Source organism: Gopherus evgoodei, chromosome 1, assembly GCF_007399415.2.
Source record: "Gopherus evgoodei ecotype Sinaloan lineage chromosome 1, rGopEvg1_v1.p, whole genome shotgun sequence".
Taxonomy (NCBI): domain Eukaryota; kingdom Metazoa; phylum Chordata; order Testudines; family Testudinidae; genus Gopherus; species Gopherus evgoodei.
This window is the reverse complement of record NC_044322.1, coordinates 235,072,877-235,098,942: the sequence shown is the minus strand read 5'-3', so window position 1 is coordinate 235,098,942 and position 26,066 is coordinate 235,072,877. Positions and strand designations below refer to the sequence as shown.

At 39.4% G+C, this 26,066-nt stretch overlaps 1 protein-coding gene across 2 annotated transcripts in view; it reads left to right on the top strand.

Annotated features, from left to right (window-relative positions):
• Window positions 1-26,066, top strand: part of ATXN10 (ataxin 10) — a 181,968-nt gene that overhangs the window by 109,607 nt on the left and 46,295 nt on the right. For both annotated transcript variants that reach the window (XM_030539598.1, XM_030539591.1), the window contains one exon: window positions 3,631-3,800. In XM_030539598.1, the coding sequence (XP_030395458.1) occupies window positions 3,631-3,800 (170 nt within the window). The remainder of the gene's footprint in view (window positions 1-3,630; window positions 3,801-26,066) is intronic.

Below are 26,066 nucleotides of genomic sequence, written 5' to 3'. Positions count from 1 at the left end.
GTTTCTCTTTGAAGTCTGGTCCTGAAGTTTTATTGCTGCAGGATGGCCACCTTAAGGTCTGCTATAGTGTGGCCAGGGAGGTTGAAGTGTTCTCCTACAGGTTTTTGTATATTGCCATTCCTAATATCTGATTTGTGTCCATTTATCCTTTTCCGTAGCGACTGTCCAGTTTGGCCGAAGTACATAGCAGAGGGGCATTGCTGGCATATGATGGCATATATTACATTGGTGGATGAGCAGGTGAATGAACCGGTGATGGTGTGGCTGATCTGGTTTGGTCCTATGATGGTGTCGCTGGTGTAGATATGATTGTAGTTTACTCAGGAAATCAGTGGTGTCATGGAGATAGTCCTTCGGATCAAGGTCCACAAACCCGGAAATCCTGGACGCCCCATCATCTCGGGCATTGGCACTCTCACTGAAGGACTGTCTGGATATGTGGACTCTCTATTCAGACCCTATGCCATCAGCACTCCCAGCTATCTCCATGACACCACTGATTTCATGAGGAAACTACAATGCATTGGTGACCTTCCAGAAAACACCATCCTAGCCACCATGGATGTAGAGGCTCTCTACACGAACATCCCACACACAGATGGAATACAAGCTGTCAGGAACAGTATCCCTGATGATTCTACAGCACAACTGGCTGCTGAGCTCTGTGCCTTTATCCTCACACATAACTATTTCAAATTTGACGACAATATATGTCTCCAGATCAGCGGCACAGCTATGGGCACCCACATGGCCCCACAATATGCCGATATTTTTATGGCTGACTGGAACAACGCTTCCTCAGCTCTCGTCCACTCACGCCCCTTCTCTGCCTACGCTACATTGATGACATCTTCATCATCTGGACCCATGGGAAGGAGTCTCTGGAAAAATTCCATCATGATTTCAACAGCTTCCAGCCCACCATCAACCTCTGCCTGGACCAATCTACACGGGAGGTCCACTTCCTAGACACCACGGTGCCAATAAGTGATGGTCACATTACCACCACCCTATACCGAAAACCTACCGACCGCTATGCCTACCTTCATGCCTCCAGCTTCCATCCCGGGCACATCACACAATCCATTGTCTACAGCCAAGCACTGAGGTACAACCGCTAACCCCTCAGACAGAGACCAACACCTACAAAATCTCCACCAAGCATTCTCAAAACTACAATACCTGCATGAGGAAATAAGGAAACAGATCAACAGAGCTAGACGTGTACCCAGAAGCCTCCTACTGCAAGACAAACCCAAGAAAGAAACCAACAGGACTCCACTGGCCATCACATACAATCCCCAGCTAAAACCTCTCCAATGCATCATCAGGGACCTACAACCCATCCTGGACAATGATCCCACACTTTCACAGGTCTTGGGTGGCAGTCCAGTCCTCGCCCACAGGCAGCCTGCCAACCTGAAACATATTCTCACCAGTAACTGCACACCGCACCATAGTAACTCTAGATCAGGAACCAATCCATGCAACAAACCTCGAGGCCAACTCTGCCTGCATATCTACACCAGAGACACCATCACAGGACCTAACCAGATCAGCCACACCATCACCGGTTCATTCACCTGCTCATCCACCAATGTAATATATGCCATCATATGCCAGCAATGCCCCTCTGCTATGTACATCGGCCAAACAGGACAGTCGCTACGGAAAAGGATAAATGGACACAAATCAGATATTAGGAATGGCAATATACAAAAACCTGTAGGAGAACACTTCAACCTCCCTGGCCACACTATAGCAGACCTTAAGGTGGCCATCCTGCAGCAAAAAACACTTCAGGACCAGACTTCAAATAGAAACTGCTGGGCTTGAGTTCATCTGCAAATTTGACACCATCAGCTCAGGATTAAACAAAGACTGTGACTGGCTTGCCAATTACAGAACCAGTTTCTCCTCCCTTGGTTTTCACACCTCAACTGCTAGAACAGGGCCTCATCCTCCCTTATTGAACTACCTCATTATCTCTAGCTTGCCTGCATATATATACCTGCCCCTGGAAATTTCCACTACATGCATCTGACGAAGTGGGTATTCACCCACGAAAGCTCATGCTCCAAAACATCTGTTAGTCTATAAGGTGCCACAGGACTCTTTGCTGCTTTCACAATTGGTGGTAATTATGATTGACCTTTTAATAAAATAAAGAAATAAAGAGCTGTGAATTATTAATCTACATTTTCAGGTGTTTGATTTGTCTCTGGAAGTTCTGCTGCTCTAGTTGCTCAGAGTGCCGTTAGCTCTATTTGCCCAGCAGAGCCTTTGTCTGTCTCTCAACAGTCCTATTTGTATGGGATGAGTTTGTAAAGGAGGACTGTTTCATTTTCTTCCACTGTCTGATTATGTGTTTAACGAGTTCCTCTAAAAATAAAAATGGGACTTTCCCATCTGTCACTTATTGTAGTCTTTGTTTTGGCTTTCAGGTACTGAATAAAAGTTCTCATTAATCAAATTGTTACTTCAAAGTTTAGTTTAAAACAAGCTTCCCCATAAAAGTAAAGATTTTTACAGAATAAAAAGAAACCAGGCCAGTGAGGAGAGACCCTCACCTCAGGCAAAAGGGAGAAAGTGGTGTGCAAGTGATGACTTCTACCCCCAAAACTCTTCTCTTCATCTAAGTCTGATGTTGCTGCACACAACCTTCAACACAGCTCGTAAAGGTCTGATGTCAGTTTAAGGAAATCATTCATTCAGCGTATTACTTTGAACTTGTAGACTGATACTACTCAGCTTATATACACTGAGGTATTCTAAATGTCCTTTAGGAAGAGAATTGCTAGTGTGCTCTGCTTCTACCCTTACCTACAGCTAACCTTTCTGATTAAATTCAAATACATAATTTACTACTTCTATTAAGTAAGGGCATTTAAATACACTTACATCTATGTACGTCTTGAAGAATCACAAAATATCCACTTCAAATGCTTGACTATTCAGCACAGAAGGAGAATTACAAGGAGTTGGAGATCAATACAGCAGTTTTACCAGTTAATATGCTAATACTTGTTTCACTAGCAGCTTCCAGTCTGATTTTTCTGTGCAGTTATCTCCAGACTAATTAAAAACAGCTGCAGACTAGAACATTGCAACCATGTGGGATCCATTATAGTTCTCAGGCATTGCTAGCCAATAGGACTGTAGCAATGGATTCTGTTCTCCAATTTGTTTCTTAGCCCAAGAATAACGATGTTAACTTGACAGTTTAGTGTTTTTTGTTAACAGCAGTTTGAGGCAAAACCTCAATGTTCCAGAGAAGTCTCTGCTTTGAAAGAATTGAAAACTGAGCACTACGAAGGGATAGCATCAGTAAGAGTGTCCGAATCCTCAGCCACTAATAGCTCTGATGCCTGTGTGGAAAATTGGACTCATCCTTATGACTCTGTGTCTGAACTACAAAATCAAATACGTGTGAGAAGCTTCAGGGCTGTCTTAACCTAACTATAGCACAAAAATTAACAAACAAACAAAATTGGCAAACTGTTCTTCCAACATTCTTGAAAAATCTAGAATTATATAGATATGTTAATGTTTTGAAAATTGCACCACGCTATCAAAAGCAGTGATGTTCCCAATATGGTAATATATTAAAATGTCTGTTTCCTTATGTAGATACTTTGCGGCTAACTCACCTGGCTGGGAAACAGACTGCAAATATCTTCACTGCCTCACATTCTATGACAGGAGAGGGAGAAATTTCACATCCAGCTGTGGGTTTTAAATCACACCTCATTCGTTTGATTGGAAATTTGTGTTACAAGAATAAGGAAAACCAAGACAAGGTAGGATTGTTTCCATGTAGTCTCTTGTATGATCAGCTACACTCACTTGAGTGTGATTTATGATTAAATAATATAGTTAATCTACAGTAGAGGTTAAAATTAGTATTAGGAGCGCAGAAGCAGAAATGTTGCTGGACTGCTTCAGAATTATGAAAGAAACCCACATCACGTAACTACCATAATAATTGGCTTTATTTTTTGTGTGCTTAACATGTTTTGCTTCAATTTTATTCTCATGCTTTCTGTCCATCTCTCTCTCTGTCTCAAAGCCAATGTGTTGTTCTTCCTTCCCCTTTCACATCTGACTACAGTTCTTAAAAAGCTTCTGGAAGTTAAAACCCAGCTGATTTTTAAAAAAACAAAAATCAAGTTTAGTTGGCCTCTCTGTTGTCTCTCTCTCCTAAAACTTTCTTCCATTTTTGAGATACAGGTAAGCCTACATACCTCTTCAAATTGAATCCTCTGACTCTGTTGAGGAGCCAGTCCCATAAAGGGAAAATTAGCTTTTCTTTATGGAGTGAGAACAATGAAAAGAAAGTGAGAGGGCAGCTGCCTACTTTTAGTCATTAAATCCTTTCCTGAGTGTTGCATGAGATGTGATTTTTCATCCACATGTGAACCTGCTTTTCTTGCTGTGAGCAAGTAGGCCTTCCATGAAAAATATTGTAATGTTTAAATGCATTGTTGTAAACCTTTCCAGAATTGGACAGATTGCGCCATAAGGTAAGTTAATCAAAGGTCTCCTAACACATAAGAATCCTCCACAACACATTTTTCAAGACCTCTAGGTCCTACACATGCCTGTCACAACACAGGAGATGTGGAGATGTGTTGAAAAGTGTGTTCTGGGGAATACTGATCATCATAGCAGTGGAGATATGTCTGCAAGTTTTGCATCTATTATGGAAGGGGCTGGTGCTTCTTTAAGTTGGTGTATTTTCATTTATGGAGAGCTTGATGTCATGGTAGCCTTCCCTCTGGCTCATGCTGGCTAGGGTGACTGTTTCTTAGTGTCAGTCAGATGGTTTGTTTGAGCAAATTCAAGACTATTTCCTTTATTTCAGTATTGTCTTAGATAAAGTTAAAGGGTATGGGTGATAATTTCCAGAAAAGTAATAAATGGGATAGAAAATAAAAAGCATGCAATAATGGCTAGCTCAAAGGACTAGTAAAGGAATATAGAGCATTTTACGTCCATCTCAGATCAGGCCTATGTCAGCAGAGACCGTAGCTATTATCTGACCGCTCGTGAGTGTTCCATGTGAGATGAGCTAATCTAATTCCACATTGCCAAGTGGAGTCTGTGTACTGTTGCTTGAGCTGTTTGTATCTGGTCCTCCACTTCTTATTTTGTGGTCACAGTCTCAGGTTCTGTCACCTGTGGAGAAGGATTTCTTTTTCAGTATAGTTTTTTCATTGGAACAGTGTGTTATAATGCTGTTTGGATGGAGGTAATATCAAGGCAACCGTACACTGAGCAGCTAAATATCAAAGGCAGTTTCCTTGGGAATGCTTGTACTTCCATTGCCAGTTTGAGGAGATATACACGCACTAGCTCTCATTGCTAAATGGTAGTTTGCCTTAGCCTGTGTATGGCCAGTGCAGTTGCACTGCCCCAGGAACAAGGCTGAGTGGATAGTGACTCAAGTCAGAATCTATCTCCCCATTTCCTCTTGCTCTATGGGAGTCAGACCCTTCACCAGCACCTATACCTGGCCTGGACTATATCTCCCAGTGTGCTGTTGCAGCTCTGGTGCATTGAGGGCAGAGCTGAAGCAATGCTCATCTACACAGGCTAGGAGGGAGGTGGGTAGTGACTCTGCAGAAACTGCTTCCTTCACCCATCCTCTCAAGCTATGCAAGTAGCTAGGACAAGGGATGAAAGAGGTGATTTATACTGGCAATGGTGGAAAAGTTGGGGACAGTGCTTCTGAGTGGAAAAATTAATTATGGCTGTTACTTTGCATTTGCATCTTGTATTAAACCCTGTAGTTTAGTTTTCAGAACATTCATTTTTATCCCTCCAATGTGGAAAGAAGCATGGTGTTAGCCCTGTGGTATCATTCTGATGGAAACCTTCTGCGGCTTGCTGTTAGAAATTGTTTACATCTCTCTTTCTTCAAAGTTTATTTTTGCTATTGTGATAAGCTCTTAAGACCTAGAAAAAGCAGAGATTTAAGTTGTAAAACGAGATGTGATTATTAAAGCAGGTTGTTGGCAGGCTAGCCACCCTAATTATATTTTTTCTGAAGCTGTGTAGGTGAAGTGTTGTAAGAAAAAAGTCTCGGACCAAATTTGCAGTTCAGGTCCCTAAAAATATGACAATGCAGGACATCACTGAATATGAGTGTTGTCTGCTATAAATCCAAATGTTTTTACTCAGTGCTGGTAGAGCTTGAGCAGCAACAAACATATGCAAAGTTCAAACCTGTGCAAGGAGTGAAAACTCCTTTTTACCTAAATAGTCTAGTGGTGCTCACCACCTGTCATAGTATCTTTCCCCACTCTGAGCCTGAGTCCAAAAAACTGGGGTACCAGCATGAATTCCTCTAAGCTTAATAACCAGCTTAGATCTGATACACTGCCACCACCCAAAAATATATAGTGTTTTGGGGCACTCTGGTCCCCCCAAAAACCTTCCCTGGGGACCCCAAGACCCAAATTCCTTGAGTCTTACAACACAGGGGAATAAACCATTTCCCTCCGCTTCTCCTTTCTTCCTCCCAGATCTTTCCCGTCCTGGGTACACTAGGAGATCACCGTGATTCAAACTCCTTGAATCACAACACAGAGAAATCAGGGTGGTTCCCCCCCTTCTCTTCCCCTCCCTTCTCCTTCCCTGTTAAGTACAGACTCAATTCCCTTGAGCCTCAACAAGGGGAAAAAATCAAACAGGTCTTAAAAAGCAAAACTTTTAATAAAAAGAAAGAAAAAAAGTAAAAGTTAAAGTTATCTCTATAATTTAGATGGTAAAAGTTACAGGGTCTTTCAGCTTATAGAAACTAGAAAAAAGCCTCCCCCCAGCAAAAATGCAATTTAAAATACTTCCAGCAAACTACACATTTGCAAATACAGAAAACAACCAAAAGACTATAACCACCTTTTTTACTAAATACTCACTATTCTGAATATATAAGAGACTGTAGCAGGGAGATTGGCAAGAAACCTGGTTGCACGTCTAGTCCCTTCCAGGACCCAGAGAGAACAAAGCCAAACACAAACAAAGGCTTCCCTCCACCGAGATTTGAAAGTATCTTGTCTCCTGATTGGTCCCCTGGTCAGGTGTTTGGTTCCCTGTTTGTTAACCCTGTACAGGTAAAAGAGACATTAACCCTTAACTATTTGTTTATGACACCTCCCTCTTAGCCCTTGCTGCCGGGAGGGGAAGCAGTCAGGAACTGCCACATCTAGGACACCAGGGGGCAAGCTGAGCCCTGTGGGCCAGTTGTCTCCACCCCTGGGACAGGCATGGAACTCTTGGGAGGGGAACCTCCCAAGAGCCACCTTCAAACATCTTTGGCATTTTTGTGGAAGGAGGGGAAGGGAGGAGTTGTGTTTTTGCTTTGTGTTTTGTCTCTCACAGAATGATGCTGAGTGTCCCTTACTTGGGAGGTTGTGAGGAAGGAAGGGGAGTACTTGGGCAGAGCAAGGACTGTAAGAGACGTTTGGCAGGCTGGTCATGCGGGAGGCGAGTCTGTTCTGCAAAGAGAAAACTGAGAATGAATAAATTTATTCTGTATCTGTTGGTTTTGTCTTTTTTAAAGATTATACAGTCTTTAGGGCAGCAGCTGTCCTCTGTGATTATATGTTGCCTAACACAATGGAGCCCCAGCCCTTCACCCCAACCGCTTGTTCAGTAGAAAGTTGGCTTTTTGTTTCACTCCAGCTGTCTGCATATTAGCACAGAAGAGAACTGCCAAGTTCAGCTGTTGCTTATAGCTAGAAAATTCTGTGTCCTGAGATGGAACTTTCCTGACAAAAGAATGTGATGCCAAGGAAAGTTGCTCTCTGGAAACTAAAGTCTTCTGTTCAGCAAAGGAACAAGTACATCATGGATCGCAACTGTTTATCTTCATCAGCATTACCCTGTCCGTTTTCAGGGACATCATCTAAGGAGTGTCACGGTAGTTCATTTTCCATCTCCCATTAATTCTTTCTTCTCTATTAAGAATGCAGTTTTTTGTGGTGTGAACACCATTGTGTTCTCTCCTTTTTTTTCTAAAATATATTCATTTGGAAAGAGAGATTCCATATCTCAAATGGAGTTTTTGTTTGGGTATTCTAAAAAGCCATTGACAATGAGTATAAGCAGTATGTCACTATTGAAACAAGTCAAAAACGTTCCTTATTTTTCAGTAAAAAATTTGATCAGCTCTAATCAATATGAAGGTTTTAACTAATAAAACAAAACATTAAATACAAATGTAAATTTAAGATGCCTTAGAAGTAGATGTTATTACCATAGCCTCCTTCCCTCTGCAGAGTACATGGCCAGTAGTCCTTTATTGCTGAGATTCTTATGCTTTTTGTAGACACATGGAAATAACCATAAGAATTGTACAAAAGGAGAGTGGTCAGTAAACTTCAGACCCTGACTGCATTCTTACGTACATGGTTCTACTGCGATACAGGCAGGCAATGAGATTTCTTGGGCAGGAAAATGGTTTGACGCAAAACAAGTTTATTCTTTAGGCAAGGGAAAAAAAGTCTTGATTTACCAAAAGCATTAGACATCAATGCCAGGCACATGCCTACCTGCATGGGATTGCTCTAATTTTGCAAATAACTCTCTCCATAGAAAGAAATCAATACTTTTTTTCTTTCAGAGGAAAGATTACTTAAGGAATCTAAGTTCTGAGTTTTGAGATGCATATCATTTTACAGTTATAGCTGACGACAACGCTTCCCTAAATTTAACTTCAGAGTAGAGGAAGAGTCTTCTTGTGTGGATAGAAAATATACTTCAGGTGCATCTTTTGTAACGTGTAAACTTATAAACAAAATTTAAAAATAAATAAAAGGTCTGTTTTGTCTAATAAATTAGTTTAAATTTTTTTTATAACATTGGCTTTTGAGAAGTCTACCTGGCTGATTTGAAGGCTGCTCAACCTGAAAATATGAGCAAGATCTGACTTGTTTAGAATTCCTCCATTTTGTAATGTAATCCCATTTTTTTAAATGTCAAAATTCATAAATCAAGCTGTCATTGTTAGTCTCCTTTACTTACTGTTCCTGTAACAGTCAAATAAATTAAATTCCTAAGTAGAAGATACATACCTCCTTGCTTAGTTTTTTAATTATAGGTTATAATTTTTTACTCCCAAGTATTCTGAGTTATCAGAAATAACTCTTAGCTGAGTTAACTGGATCTGTCTCTCAACAGTTTATATTATGGAAAAGAGGCAGTGTTTGTATTCTGTATTGCGTGCTCAGTTCATTTAACTGACTACACCCTTGGGCTAGGCCATGCAATTGTCTGTAAAGGACGGTGCAGAAGGTGTTAAAATGACATGGATTTAATTATATATGACATTATTTGAGAGAGAGAGAGAGAGAGAGAGAAATCAACATTATTTTATTGATGTTTCTAAAGGAAAAAATGATTCTGCGATGGATATTGAAATTCCTGTTAAAATTACCCACATACCGTTACACCACAAAATTGTTTGTGCTTCTACTTTTTCACAAAGTCATGGTATTTCATTCTTATGGCCTGACTGTCAGAAGTGCAAAATTCTTACTGAAGTTGGACAAATCATTTACTTTGAATAGATGTATTATTAAAGTAGCCTATTTTAAGCTTCTAATATAGTATGTATAATAGATATAGAGAGTTTCTAGTACCTTTTTAAAAACACATTTGTTCAAATTCTTTCTCAATACTGCTGCTTGCTGGTGGCAGGATCACTATATGTGGAAGAATGTGTGCCTTTTTTGATCATGTACTCTCCAGCATAGATCTTAGCTTGTACTAGAAATTCTTTGCAGTTTTACTGGTGTCAGATTCCACTCTTATACTGTTTTTTGTATAGATTTTCCACTATTGCAACGGAGAGGGTTTCATTATAGTTTTCCATATTTTCCTTAGTTTTAAACTCAGTATGAACTTTAGTTTCCTCTTCTCTTTCCTCTCAACCAACATCCCAGGTACTATTTTCTTAAAGTTACATCAGACTTTACAATGAGCTGATCTTATAATGTTGTGCATTTTGCATAGAATCCTTTTGGAAATAATTTTCTCTTCCTCTCCATTTACGGATACTTAAATGTTTGTTGTAGTTGCATATGAGCTACAGCAGTGGTTCTCAACCAGGGGCATGTAGAGGTCTTCCAAGGGGTACACCAACTCGTTTAGATATTTGCCTAGTTTTACAATAAGCTAGCCAAGTCAGTACAAACTATAATTTCATACAGACATTGACTTGTTTGTACTGCTCTATATACTATACACGGAAATGTAAGTACAAGATTTATATTCCAATTGACCTATTTTATAATTATATGGTAAAAATGAGAGAGGAAGCAATTTTCCAGTCATAGTGTGCTGTGACACTTTTTTTTTTTATTTTTATGTCTGCTTTTGTAAGCAAATAGTTTTAAAGTGAGGTGAAACTTGGGGGCAGCCAAGACAAATCAGACTCCTGAAAGTACAGAATTCTGGAAAGGTTAAGGGCCTTGAGCTTACAGTGTCAGTCACTTTTGTATCTCTGTTTTCTTTGCTTGATATAGTAGTTTTGGCCCTCTTGAGTTACTAAAGTTTCTAGGTTTGTATTTTATGAGGAACCTGAAGTAAAAATAATGAAGAATTTCTGTTTTATCAAATTTCAGGGCTTGACCACCACTTTTTGTGAATAAAATCCCAAAATAACGAATTATTTAAGAACATGTTATGGAAAACAAGCCAAAATATTATTGAAAGAATTTTGTTTGCAGAGTAATGCACCATGATCATATGTGGTGGATCCACTTTAACTGCGTGTTGTAGAGTGCACAGGTTCATTGTGAAGAGTAAGGGAAAGAGACCAGTTAGGATGGTGGTTTCTTGGGGGAAAACTTGTTCTTTACCATGCTACTGATCAACAGGTTTTAAATCACTGAACATATGCAATAAACACGAGTACTAATTGTAACAATCCCACCTCCCACTGGAATCTCTGAAAATTCCAGTCTGCTTGAATATTGCTAAAGGAGTCTAAGGGAGTTAGCAGCCTAATTCTCGTTTAATTTCAATGAGGTTATAGTGTCGGACAACTCTCTCTCTCTCTCTCTCTCCATCTTCTATGCTTTCACTCCTCAGGTGCTCCAGAGCTCTAATTACTAGAGAGTCTTAACTTGAAATATCCTTTCCAAGGGGTAGTTTTAATGGACCCGGAATTCCGTATACATTTTTTTAACCAATCCACCTTCCATAACTGTCTCCATCCTCTAAATAAATAAAATAAAATAAAATAAAAATTAGGAACCATGTGTGAACCAAAGCTTAGCCTGAAGGATGTAAGAAAATAAAACCATATTTAGCAATCAAAAAGAGGGTGGCAGAGGAAAGGAAACATTAAAGAAAAACCAAAGACGTGATGGGGAATTGCAGTTGCTTATTCAGATGGAATCAACAATACTTAATTTCTACCATCAGAATTTATTATAACTTGTGAACACTCAGCACTGTACTGCTCTCAGTTCAATGTGGTACTGCCCAACTTCAAGGTGGTGCTGTTTGTTACTTTGGGACCTGCAATGATGTGAGATAATTTCATTTTAGAGGCTATTGCTCTTAAAGAATAAAAAGTGTTTTTACTTTTAGTTGTACAGCGTGTATAAGAACGGAGAAATGCTCTCTACCCTGTACACTGAAACTAGTTCCTCTTTCTCTGTGTCATTCTCATAGTAGGGATTCGGAGAAGGATTTGGTAAAATAGGGGTACTTTTCTAGGTTAATCAATTTCCTCCAGGCCTACTCTTCATCAGTCTCTCATTATGCCATCACATTTTTTGCTTTCAGTATTTAATCAATGCTAAGTCTGTAACTGTTTAACAAAATAGACACCTCAGTCTTCATTCCTTTGGTTAAATAAGTAAATGGAGATGCCTTTATTACAGATCTTGGAAAATAATTTGCCACCACCTAAGGTTTCCAGGTGTCTGGTTTTTGCTAGAAAGTCCAGTTACAAGGGAACCTGTACAGTGTCTGTTCAGATATACTGACTGGACATTGTATTGTGGGTGGGTGTGGTGGAGAGATACCAGGTCATCAACCTGCGCTGGGACTGCCTCCTACCTGCATCTCGTGGGCAGGCAGGCGGTGTCCAGGGCTGCAGTTCCTGTCCCAGTCCCAGAATGGAGGGAGGTGAAGAGGGTGGAGCGATGAGGAAGGAGGAGAGGGGAGAGCAACGAGTGATGGGAGGGGTGAAGAGGAGCAAACAGTGTGGGGCATCTGGGGAAGAGGTGCAGCAAGGGCAGGGCCTTGGAGGAAGAGGCGGAGGAGGGAGCTCCTGCTTTAGTGTCTAGTTTTCAGAAATTAGAAAGTTGGCAACCCTAACACCACACCACAGGCAAACAGTGATGGAGCCTGTCCATTACATGTGTTTCTCAAATAGTTTTGATCTTTTAGTATATTAGATTTATTGCAAAAAAAAATTAAAAAAAATTTAAAAAAAGTTACCATGCTATAAAAGACAAACTTTTTTTTAAAAAATAAGCAATTAAATAGCTAGTATCTGTATTTATGAAGTCTTATCATGCTCTACTGAAATTTAATTTCAAATCTTAAAGCAAAGATTCCAGTAAAATACATCACTTCAAATAAATGAGAAGTTCCAGTGAGAGCTGAGGCAGTTTGAATCCGATTTTACAAATGTGTTGCAACACTTAGTTATTAATCTGCTTACTCATAAAATAATATAAAGAACAAAAAGTGACTTTCTTCAGCAGTGCACGAACTTAAATTTAATATGAATTCAGAAATGTTGGTTTTCAGTGACAGTGTTCATTTTTTTTTAAGTGCATCTAGCAAAATGGAGCCCTGATTCTGATTTGAGCATTTAGCACTGTTGCCTCATCATCATCATCACATCTGCAAAATGCACCTTTAGGTCTAGATTGTGGCCTAGATTACATGTTTGTACCGGGGCATAGTGGAAGGAAGTTGCATGCTTCTTTGCTACTCCCCTGTTCCTGAGCAGGTTGGTAGGATCTGGGCTCCATCCTGGTCAGCGTAATGTGCTATTAGTAAGAGCAAAGAGTGAGAAGAGGTGGAATTGTGCTTCTCCTGAAAACAGTGCAGCTAGCCACCACCTTTTGTGCAGCAGAAACTGTAAAAGCATAATCTACCCCCAAGGTATAAAATAATCTCCAGAATAATGGTAATTTAACTAGATAAACATTAAGAACACTTTAATACAACAATGTTAAGTGTGGAGAAAATTCCAATCAGGGCTGTCTTTAGGATTTATGAGGCCCTATGCAGTATTACTAAACTGGTGCCCCACCGACCCAGTGTGTCGAGTGTGCACAGCCACCACCCCCACCCGTGGACCCCCAGAAGAACACCGCCCCCCCCCCCCCCCCAAATGCTGATATCCTGGGAGCCAAGTGGTGATTCTCGCCCCCATGGGAGGGGAAAGGCTGGCTGGACAAGTTGGGGAAACTTTGCCCGACTCCCCCTCGGAGATGGCCATGTCATAGGGGTCCGTGGGGCCCCCGCCCTGCCCAGTTCGCTGTAGTCCACCTCTGCTCAGCCCTTCCAGGCTGTGTCATCGTCACCCCACTGCTTGTCCGCTACAGCTGCTGGCACCACAGCGAAGTGTGGCATCTTGGGGACGGGGGATGTCTGGAGCAGAACTCCTCCTACCCTGCCCAGCTCCACCCAGATTGGATGGATTGCTGCCAGGCTGCCGTTGGGTGAGAAACGCACTGCCCAGCCCAGCCAGCTGTGCGCATTCCAGCCCGTGCGGTCACTTGGAGTGAAGGTGCTCAGGCTGGCTGACGAGGAAGTGAGTCTATTTATTGGATTCTGCAGTCTGCTTGCTTTCCAGCTTCTACTCAAGATAGGCTCCTGGAGGAAAGCTTAGCCAGCTTTAACCTCTGTCCAGACAAAAAGAATATGATGGTGGTGGGTCAGGGAAGTCACTATTAAGAATCTTTAGAAGCAGCAAAGAATCCTGTGGCACCTTATAGACTAACAGACGTTTTGGAGCATGAGCTTTCGTGGGTGAATACCCACTTCCTCAGATGCATGTCATGCATCTGAGGAAGTGGGTATTCACCCACGAAAGCTCATGCTCCAAAACGTCTGTTAGTCTATAAGGTGCCACAGGATTCTTTGCTGCTTTTACAGATCCAGACTAACACGGCTACCCTCTGATATAAGAATCTTTAGGATATCTTTCTAAAATACAGCTTTGAGCTTTTCTAGCTCCTTATTGGGTGATGTTCTTTGGCCTGTGTTTTGCAGGAGGTCAGGCTAGACGATGATTATAAAGTTCCTCTGTCTTAAAATCTATGAAACTATTAATTTTATTCTTATTGTTTGATTTTTAGTAGAATACACAATGTGTGAGATGGTGTCCAAACATAAAGACAGCATGTGGTCCTCTCTCTCGAAAGAGCTCACAATAAATAATATAAACTAAACAAACAGTAGGAGAAAGGTGGTAGCTGGCAATGATAGATTATTTTTTAATAATGCAATGATATTGTTTCTCCAGGTGCCCACATGATCGCTGTGATCAGCCAGTTGGATTCATTTAGATGTTACAGCAGAATTTGAGGAATTGGACTGTTGAGGGGGTAGTGGCCTTGCAGAGCAGCTCAGGAAGGGCATTTCATATGTGTAAGGGGGCACAATGGTGCTTGAACAGGGGTCAAGGTTGGCAGTATAAATAGGCATAGTGGAGATAGTGAGCTTGGGTTAACACATAAGGAAATTTAATGTAGATAAGGAAGGAAAAAGTAGTTATGCAGAGCCCAGAATGCTATTCAAGATGCTTGGATATGAAGCTGCAGAAGAGGAGGGGAACCAGTGCAGGGATTCATGTTGACTGTATCAGACAAGAAAGATAATTTGGTTAGCTATTTTCGGTGGACTGGAGAAGGGCTATGAAGGTGTCAGGGATGCCAGAATAAGAGGTCACACTAGTCGAGATAATGAGGACCAAGATGAGTGCAGGACACTAGGAAACCAACTGATTTTGTAGATTATGTGCAAGAAGCAGCTGCAGGATTTGAAGATGGTTTGGTTATATGGGGGAAGGGAGAAGGAAAAGCCAGAAAAATGTGCTTGACAACTTATTAGAGTTTTATTTAAGGATATTTACTCTGTAGATTTTTACATGTGATGTTGACAATTTGTATTTTAATGGTTATAAAGCTTTAACTTTTTGAATGTGTCTACTGTCATTATTTAAATTTTCCCAGTTGCAATTTAAATTTTCATAAATTATGGGAGGATGGTCAGATAATTATTTAATCAAAAATCTAAAAATATGCTTAAAAGTAAACTTAAGTATGATCTATCAGATAATTACTTTTATATTTATATTTTATAAAAATTAAAACATGAATTCTGCCAAGCCTATTTATGGTATAGCTAGGAGGTTGTTTGGTCCTTAGTCATTGTTTACAACATATATAAAAACAAAATTAAATTTTAAGATGAATATAATCCATCTCCTATATCAATTCAAATATGTCTGTGTGTGGGCATGTGTGTATAATTAACCATTGGAAGAGGCATAGGAGAGAGCAATTGTTATCTTCTGTATTACGCTCTTGAAATCTGTTTGTTTCTGAGACTTGTAAATGTGGCTTTTGTTCCAACATAGTGTTTATGATCTTCTTAGTTCTGATTTAGGCATATCAGTCATTCTTTCTGAGGAGAAAGGAAAATCCTGATATCATCACTCTGTAGAAATTATACCTCAATCCCTTTGCTGCTCAAAAAAAGGCAATATGTCAAATCCCCAGTGGAGGCACTTGTGTACTGCTGCTCAGTTAAACATCTGATCAGACTGGAGCTTCTGTAGTCAGTGTATCAAAATGTAACTAACTGTGTGTGGGCTCTTGAGCAAGAAGATTGGAATTCAGGGCTTTTTTTTTCTGTTGTCATTTTCAATTGGAACTATTTGCATTGTTGTACATCTTAAGTTACTAATCTTCCCACAAGCAATATTTAGGTCATGTTACTCATATACATTGTAAAAAGATTCTATAATGCAAGATAAATTAATCTCTGGGTAAGATTCACAACCACTTATATGATCCATTTCTCTGCAAATGTTTCATTGCCAAATTGGGGCCATGGGAGGGGGAAATCTAGGATAATTTCTATCTATCTATATTTTTTTCCTTTTTGTATCGCTAATGGTCTCAGTTACATGTATGTGGAGAAGAAAATCTCATTTGGATGAAAATGAGAACTGTCTAAACACATGAAATGCAGTTGGAAATCTTTTTGTAAAAGTGGAAATTTATATTAAATTATCCAAAGTAAAAACTTCTGGAAAGAGAATCTGTTGTTGTAGCTTGAAACTTAAATGCCAAAATTACTCAAGACTTATATGATACCTGTTTGTTTTACTGTTCAATTTAATTATAAAAATAACTATAGAAACAAGTACTCATATAGATCACTTTTTGCTCAGAAACAAATACCTTTTGTAAATAGTCTAATTGAAATGTGAAGGAATATACTTCACAGTATTGATTTTTTTTTTTTAAATTGAGTGTATAGAACAGGGGCAGGCAACCTATGGCACAGGTGCCGAAGGCAGCACGCGAGCTGATTTTCAGTGGTGCTCACACTGCACCGGTTCTGGCCGCCGGTCCGGGGGGCTCTGCGTTTTAATTTAATTTTAAATGAAGCTTCTTAAACATTTTAAAAACCTTATTTACCTTACATACAACAGTAGTTTAGTTATATATTATAGACTTATAGAGAGAGGCCTTCTAAAAACATTAAAATGTATTACTGGCACACGGAACCTTAAATTAGAGTGAATAAATGAAGACTCAGCATACCACTTCTGAAAGGTTGCCGACCCCTGGTACAGAATTTGTTGAACCAGGCTTGTGTAATTTTTGAAATCTAATTTTCTGGCTTTATCTTTTATTCATTGCCATGGTGTTTTTTTTAAAAATCTTGGTGTTTAGATTATTGGCTTTCCCTGAAATGATATTTTCAGAGTGTTTCACTTTACTCAAGAATTTTTTCAATATTTGTACAAGAATTTTAGTTTATTCACTATTTTTATATTCAAATCTAATTAATACATTTCCAGTAAAATTGTTGAAATTGCAGATGGTATAAATTTGGAGGTAAACTTACTGAAGTCAAATTAAATGTAATTTTCACAAGTTAAGATTAAATATATTGTTGCTTGCTAATCCACGTTACTTATAACTTTAGGCCAGAATCTTCTTTTGTTACATGATTAATCCCATTTGTCGTGGAGTTGACAGCAGTTGGACATTTGTCTACGAACTAAAATGGTCTGCATATCTACACCCACGCTGTAACATGCTCTCACTGAAGTCCATTGCAAAACTTCTGTTGACTTCAATAGAAGTTGGGTGTGTCCTCTAGCATGGACAAAATCATGTGCATGTTTTGTGCATAGCTCTCCCCCAGACTTTTTGGAAGAGTGAGATGTTAGTTGTAGGACTGATCAAAACTCAGAATTTCAGTTCTGTGGGAAATTCCAACATTTTCAAATTTTTCATTTCTTCCTGATTGGAACAAAATGTTGAATTTTTATAATGTTCTAAAAAATTTTTCAGAATTTTTATTTTATGTTGAAAATATTGAAGCTACCTTATCAAAGAGCTTCATTTTGATATATTTGTTATATTATTTATCATATAATATAATCAAAAGGATAGTTGAAATTAATCACATCAACCTTGTTGAAATGAAGCACTTTGATAATTTTTCAGTGTGTGTCTTAAAACCTCAGTTCTGGGAGCCATGTGATTACATGAGAATCTCACTTCCGTTTTAAAAAGAGTTTCTAGCCCTTGTCGCTGTGGGGCGAAATGTCGAAATGCAAACTGTCCCCTTCTGTGTTTCAGGGACAATGATGGGCAGAAAAGTCTCTGTCACACAGGGAGCTTAGGAAATCTGGGTGTAGAGTTCCAGATCCAGTGTAGCTGCTGTACGTTGGAGTTAGGCTACGGCAGTCGGATGTGGATTTTTCACACTCATGAGCACTGTAGCTATCTTGACCTAAGTTTTAAGTGTAGACCAGGCCTAAATCACACTTACCCATGCTTTGCATGTGTTATAACCTTATTCCCAGATTCTGGACCTTAGCGTCCAAAACACCTGGTACTGCTGCCACCACCCAAAAAATTAGAGTGTTTTGGGGCACTCTGGTCCCACTGAAAAACCTTCCCTGGGGACCCAAGACCCAAATCCCTTGAGTCTCACAACAAAGGGAAATAATCCTTTTTCCCTTCCCCCCTCCAGATGCTCCTGGAGAGATACCCAGACACAAGCTCTGTGAAACTACGCAGAGTGATTCCCCCTCTCCGTTCCCAATCCTGGAACAAAAGCACTTTCCTCTTCACCCAGAGGAAATGCCAAATCAGGCTAGCAATCCAACACACAGCTCTCCCCTTGATTTCTTCCTCCCACCAATTCCCTGGTGAGTACAGACTTAATTTCCCTGAAGTAAAGAAAAACTCCAACAGGTCTTAAAAGAAAACTTTATATAAAAAAGAAAGAAAAAATACAAATGTTCTCTCTGTATTAAGATGATACAACACAGGGTCAATTGCTTAAAAGAATATTGAATAAACAGCCTTATTCAAAAAGAATACAAATCAAAGCATTCCAGCACTTATATTCATGCAAATACCAAAGAAAAGAAACCATAGAACTTACTATCTGATCTCTTTGTCCTTACACTTAGAAACAGAAGACTAGAAAATAGAACTACTTCTCCAAAGCTCAGAGGAAACAGGCAGACAGACAAAAGACCTCTTACACAAACTTCCCTCCACCCAAAGTTGAAAAAATCCGGTTTCCTGATTGGTTCTCTGGTCAGGTGTTTCAGGTGAAAGAGACATTAACCCTTAGCTATCTGTTTATGACAGCATGTGGCACAAGAATTTGGCCTTTAGCATATGCAGGGTTTGTGCATAAGATGGTCCTTTAGTCCTTGCCCCCAACAGATCCTAAGGCATATTCAGGTTTTGGGCATCCCTTCCCTGATAGAACAATCTCAGGGAAACTGTTCAAGGTTCCCTTAATGGAGTTTTCTGTCTTGTGTCTCTTTTGTCTCTGACCTCACTCACTGTCAGCCTGCTTTTGCAGGTTTTTCAGTGTGAAGGGTCCACCTGGCCCTTTGAAAATGAACTTCAAGGAAAACTACTTATTTATACTCGCTTACAGGAATTTGTCTTACTGTTGCTAAGATCTATAATTCACTATTTTTTCTTCAGTTGAAACTTGCTTTTTTAAGAAACTAGGAAGAGAATCGTTTTGTGCCAAATATATTTGATAGTCAAAAGAAAGATAGTGTGTTTCAGAAAGGTAGCAAGGACAACATAATATGGAATGCAAATGGGAACTGTCTATATTTGTCTCTTATTGGTACATTCTCCCATTCGGGCACCCTCAGCATGGGTCCTATGGAAACAAATCTTCTGAATTATTTTAAAATCCCATTTACCCAGTCAAAGATACTGCCTCTGAAAGGTGTGCAGTATCATAAAGAGTTACTGCATTTGTGTAGCAACCACTTCATCAAGTTGTGATATCTCCATTGTTGGTTGTTTTTTTTTCCAAGTCATTAAACTGTTATGAAACAAGCACACTTCAGATTTCACTTGTGGCAACCTGAAGTTGCTTTTGAATTATACACATCCCGACCTGTATCAAATTGGTAAAATGTTGGAAGAGGTGAAAAGGAATCTAGTGTAAACAAGACTAAACTGAATTTTTCAAACTCTGTAAATGATTGACTCCCTCCCTACCTGAGGAAAGATATACCAAGTGTCAGATAATTAGTTACAAATTTTTATGTGCTAATTGCTGCCATTTGAGAAGGATTCATTATGGAATAGCTGAAATGATCTGAACTATAGATTTTCAAATTCATATATAAAAATATACTGCTCCATTCTTTGTAGTTACGTGAATTTAGCTAGTTGATGGGTTCTTTACATTCACAGTTGCATATGTTTGCTTGTTGCTAGGTTGCCAAGCATTTGAAAAAGCAAACACTCAACAAAACCCTTGTTGTAATTTAAAGTCAATTAAGAAACTAATATGTAATCTCCTCATATACAGCTTCATGTATCATCTCGTCCATAAAAGCCTGAGGCATCAGTAGTCTTTACAGCATAAAATTTAGTGCTACAGCATGCCTGACTTATTGTATGTCATAATATATATGGCTTTTATAGACGCATAAATCACATCAGCAAGATTCTTGCACATACAAATGTAAAAGTGGTTTTTAATCTCAACAAGGTTGTCTAAAATGTAATCTAATAAAGGAAATTGATCCTTTGCAGGGAAAATATTTATCACTAAAATATAGCAATCATAATATGTTCAGATCTTTAGATTAATGTAGAGAAAAATCACTGAACCCTTTAAAAAAGGCTAAATTGTTTGTAAAGGAAAACAGTCACTGCAGTGGGTGTCACGTGAGGGCTGGCCTACTGTGTAACCAGAAGCTGTGTTGTGGGAGTAGAGCAGTGAGTTTGGTCAGTCAGTTCAAATGGCTGCCTTTTTGTCTTCAGCCGTCACCTCAGTCTCAGGGCTTGGCCACACTCGAAACTCCAAAGCGCTGCCACAGGAGCGCTCCCGTGGCAGCGCTTTGAAGTGCAAGTGTGGTCGCAGCACCAGCGCTGGGAGAGAGCTCTCCCAGTGCTGCAGGTACTCCACCTCCCCGTGGGGATTAGCTTGCAGTGCTGGGAGCCGCGCTCCCAGCGCTGGGGCACTGTTTACAATGGCGCTTTGCAGCGCTGTAACTTGCTGCGCTCAGGGGTGTGTTTTTTCACACCCCTGAGTGAGAAAGTTGCATTGCTGTAAAGCGCAAGTGTAACCAAGGCCTCACTCACCTAACATGTGGGTTAGCATACTTCGGTCTCTGTTAAAATAATTATCATTATGGTTTTTTGTATTGGAACAGTGCAAAGAGACACCAGTCAGAGATAGGGCCTTATTGTGTTAAATATTGTATAGACTTGCTGCGAAAAGACAGTCCCTGCCCCCAAAAGTTCAGAGTCTAGGTGCACCGGTGATAACAATTTGCTTGTTCATGTGCAGATTTCATAGGAATTAGAGGATGTGGTTGTGAAACAACTGTATGCTGTTATCTTCTGTTAATCTCCTTTTGCATTGTAGTTTTTAATTTTTTTGTAGTTTGCTTTATTTTCATTATTTTGTTGAAATTCACTTTTAGCCCTTGCTCACTTGAGACGAGTGATAGTAAATATTGTGTGGGGTCAGCTATTGGAACCTTGTTTGTGCTAGGCAAGTGTGGATTTCTCAGATCTTTCAAAGGAAGTCCAGCACTGCTCTACCTGGTCTGGAAAAAAAGGGGTTTCTCCCACCATGCTTGCCCCTTTTGAACTTACCAGCCCTTCTGATCCCTGGGGATGAGCCAGCATCACCACACTGATCTGTTCCCCTTGCTAGCCGTAAAGTGCTACTCCCTCTTCCCCTGCACACCAGACAAGAGTCTTTTGCCCCTCCTATCCCTGGCTTAAAGATTTCAACCTTCAGTGGGGTTTAGATTAAGAAATATATATGAGGATCAAGCTTTGCATTCACAGTTCTGTCCTGCTTATGTATGTTACTGTGTTTGTATAAAAGTTACAAGTAACAAATCTTCTACATTGGGACAAATTCTGATTTTTTACACTGATATAACTTAGAGTACAATTTAGCCCAGGGGTTCTCAAATTTCATTGCACCACAACCCCCTTCTGACAATAAAAATTACTACATGACCCTAAGAGGAGAGACTGAAGCTTGAGCCCACCGCCTTGGGTGAGGGAGTCAAAGTCAACGCCCAAAGGCTTCAGCCCCAGGTAGGGGGCCTGTAACTTAAGCCCCACCACCAGGGCTGAAGTCCTTGTGCTTTGGCTTCCTCCCCAGGTGGTGGGGGTTGGGCCTCGGCTTCAGCCCTGGGCCCCAGACAGTCTTAGTCAGCCCTGGTGACCCCATTAAAATGGAGTTGTGACCCACAGTTTGAGAACCGCTGAGTTAGCCTATTTTCTGTATCCTTTTGTGTTGTGCTAGTGGCAAACTGGGATTTTCCTAAACTACAGTGGGAAAGTTAGAGAGAGTTTTATCAGACTAAAATATCACTTCATAATGATCAGATGAGTTTAAAAAAAGCCTCAACTAGTTAGAAGTAACAATTGAATTACCAGGAAAAGGTTACAAGGATTCTGAGCAGTAAAACATTATTAGAGCATTAAATGTCCGATTTATTTTTCAGCAAAAAGTAACTCAGGTTTTGAGGATATTCATCTTAAAAAACGAAAATAAAAAAGCATTAAAAAAACAACCAAAAAAAGCATCTATTTTTCAATTAATAGGCTCCACTACTAAATCCCTAGTGGTCCAGTTTTGGGCTTGAGTCTGTGCTCCTTATTCAGACACAATCCCATTCAAGCCAATGGGAATTTGCCTGAATACTGTGTGCAGATTTACTTTTATCTCATGCTTGTTAGTGATTAACTTTCCACTTTTCTAGTTAGTTGTAATAGTTTAAATGGCTAAAAAATAGCCTACATGTATTTAGCCTGATTTTATTTTTTGATTTATACAATGCATCCTTTAACAAGATGCTGCTTTGAAACACACTTCTATGAAGCATATAAATCCTATTGGCTTTGTTTAGATTGTCTGACCTAAGCTTGACCTTTTTCCCTAATACAGATGCAGATGAAGGATTCATAGATTCTAAAGCCAGAAGGGACCATTTTGATCAGCTAGTCTGATCTTTTGTATAATACAGGCCCTAGAACTTCTGCAAAATAATTCCTAGAGCAGATTTTTCAGAAAAACATTGACTTGGTTTAAAAATGGTCAGTAATAGAGAATCCACCATGACCTTTCCTAAATTGTACCAATGATTAATTACTCTCACTGTTTAAAAAAAATTGCCTAATTTCCAGTCTGAATTTGTTTAGCTTCAAGTTCTGGCCATTAGATTGTGTTTGTGTTTCTCTGTTAAATTGACCTGCCCATTTAAAAATATTTGTTACTTATAGACTGCAATCAACTCACCCCTTAACCTTCTATTTGTTAAGCTAAATAGATTGAGATCCTTGAGTCTGTCACTAGATGGCATGTTTAGTCGTTCTCATGGCTCTTCTCTGAACCACCTCTACTTTATCCACATCCTTCTTCAGTTGTGGACACCAAAACTGGACAGTGTATTCCAGCAGCAGTCACACAAGTGCCAATTACAGAAGTAAAAAATATTCTCTCTACTTGTACTCAAGATTACTGTGTTTGTGCAAACCCGAATCAGATTAGCTCTTTTGGCCACAGCAGTGCACCGAGAGCTCATGTTCACCTGATTATCCACCATGACCCCCATATCTTTTTCAGAGTCGCTCTTTTTCAGGATAGAGTCCATTATCCTAAAAGTATGGGCTACATTTTTTTGTTCTTAGGTGAATTGACATTTAGTCATATTAAAATGCACATTGTTTGCTTATGCCCAGTTTACCAAGTGATCTAGATTGTTCTGAATCAGTCATCTTTCCATTCCATTCCCCCAATTTTGTGTCATCTGCAGATTTTATTAGTGATGATTTTGTGTTTTCTTCTGGATCACTGATAAAAATATTCAATAGCACAGGGCCAAGAATTGACCTCTGTTGAACCCCACTGGAAATAGATCCACTTGATGGTTCCCCATTTATGGTTACACTTTGAGACCTATCAGTTAGTCAGTTTTTAACCCATTTAATATGTGCCATGTTAATTTTATATTCAAGTTTTTTTAATCAAAATGCCATGTGGTACCAAGTCAAATGCCTGTCAGCATTATTACCTTTATCAACCAAATTTGAAATCTAATAAAGTAAAAAATCAGGTTAATTTGATGGGATTTGTTTTCCATAAACCTGTGGTGATTTGCATTAAGTAGATTACCCTGCTTTAATTTTTTTTATATTAATAGAATCAAGTATTAGCTGCTCCATTATCTTGCCTGGGATAGATGTCAGGCTGGCAGGCCTATAATTACCCAGGTCATACTGTTTATCCTTTCTGAAAAATGGCACATTAGCTTTCTTCCAGTCTTCTGGAACTTCCCCAGTGTTCCAAGACTTATTGAAAACCAACATCCTCGATGTCAGTTAACAATCCAGCAAACTCTTCAGCCAGCTGTTTAAAAACTCTTGGATGCGAATTATGTAGATCTGCTGATTTAAAAATATTTGACTTTAGTAGCTTCTGTTTGTTATCCTCCACGAATATTAGTGGGATGGAAAGAATGTTATCACTTTATGATAAAACTATATAATCTGACTTTTCTCCAAATACAGGACAGAGATATTTATTGAACTTTTGCTTTTTCTGCATTATTATTGATAATTCTGCCATGGACCAATACTATTGTCTTTTTGTTCCTAATATATTTCAAAAACTCCTTTATTGTCCTTTACTGGCCATAGATTTCAGTTTGTCTCTCCTTATCGATTTTCTACAATTCCTTAACTTCCGATTTATATTTCTTACTATCAACTTCCCCTTTCTTCCATCTCTCTCTCTCTATATATATTTAACAGCTACCTTCACTTCCCTTCAAAACTAGGTCATTTTTTTAACCAGTGCAGCCTCCTTACTCAATTGTGGCTTTTTGGCATCTATTAAGGTATTCTTAAATGATTCCTAATTCATTCACATCTTTCTATTTTAATTTCTTCCTCCCAGCTTATTTGGCTCATTATTGTTTTCAGCTTAGTGAAATTGGCCCTGTTAAAGCACCAAGTATACATATGTTACTTGCACATTATAAATATGTTCAAGTCATGATCCTTTGTACTGAAGCTACCATTAATTGTTAGTTCTGTGATCAATTCCCCTTTCTCTGTTAGGATGAGCTCTAATATAGAATTCCCCTATGTTGGCTGGAACACTTTCTGAGTTAGGAAATTGTCATCTATTATGTTTAGAAATTCCAAAGATGTTTTAGTATTGATAGCATGAGACCTCCAGCATATGTCAGTCAAACTGAAGTCTCCCATGATCAGGCAGCTTTTTTTCCTGCATATTATAGATCGGTGCATAAGGAATTGGTCATCCTGTTCCTTAGTGTGATTTGCTGGTCTGTAGCAGACACTAACTAGTACCCCATCTGCATATTTTATCTGTTAAGAGATTGATCCTTAAGCATTCAATATCATTTTCTTCTGAGATATCAGTGACTCAGAAACAGACAATGCCATTTTTGACATAGAATGCCACTCCTCCCCCCATTTTGTCCTCACAGTCCTTGCTGAATAGGTTATAACCATTGATTTTAACATTCCAGTTCTGTGACTCATCCCTCAAGTTTCAGTAATACAAACTAGATCGAATTTATGCTCATAAATGAGCATGTCCAATTCTTCTTGTTTTTTACCCAGGCTCCTAGCATTGGTATATAGGCATTTAAAGAATTTCTTCTCTTCATGTCCTTTGGTTCCTTGATTAATTTTGTTTTCAACATCTCAATTTTGTGATGAGTGCTCATATCCTCCCTCTTTTTACAGTCCCCTTTCGCTATTAATTTAACTCTCTCCTGACTACTTTACCAGCCTGTCCCCAAGGAAATTGGTCTCCTTTCTGTTGAGGTGGAGGCCTTCTGAACTATAAAGACCCCTCTCTCCAGAGAAGGTGGGCTAATGCTCCACAAAACCAAAACCCTCCACCACTTAATTAGACGGCAATTCACTTCCAGAACCTTCTGCCTTCTATCTTCCTTAGCTTGTGGCACAGAAAGGTTCTCAGAGAGGATAGCTTGGATGTTGTTCTTCAGCAGGGTTTTGAGTTTCCCTGAAGTCATCTACTATCTGTGAGATATCTCATGACAGTGTCATTAATGCTGCTATGAGCTATCACCAAAGGTTCCTTGCCTGCTGACTCTCTCTCTCCGTCACTGGGCTCATTCAGTGAATCCGTTTGAGCCCCAGAATGTTTATGCAATTCTACCTATCATTGTTGCGGCATATGGCCATGAGCACTTATGTGACCCCATTCATGAGACTTTACCTCAGATGTATACAAGCCTGGCTGCAAAATGTCTCTAC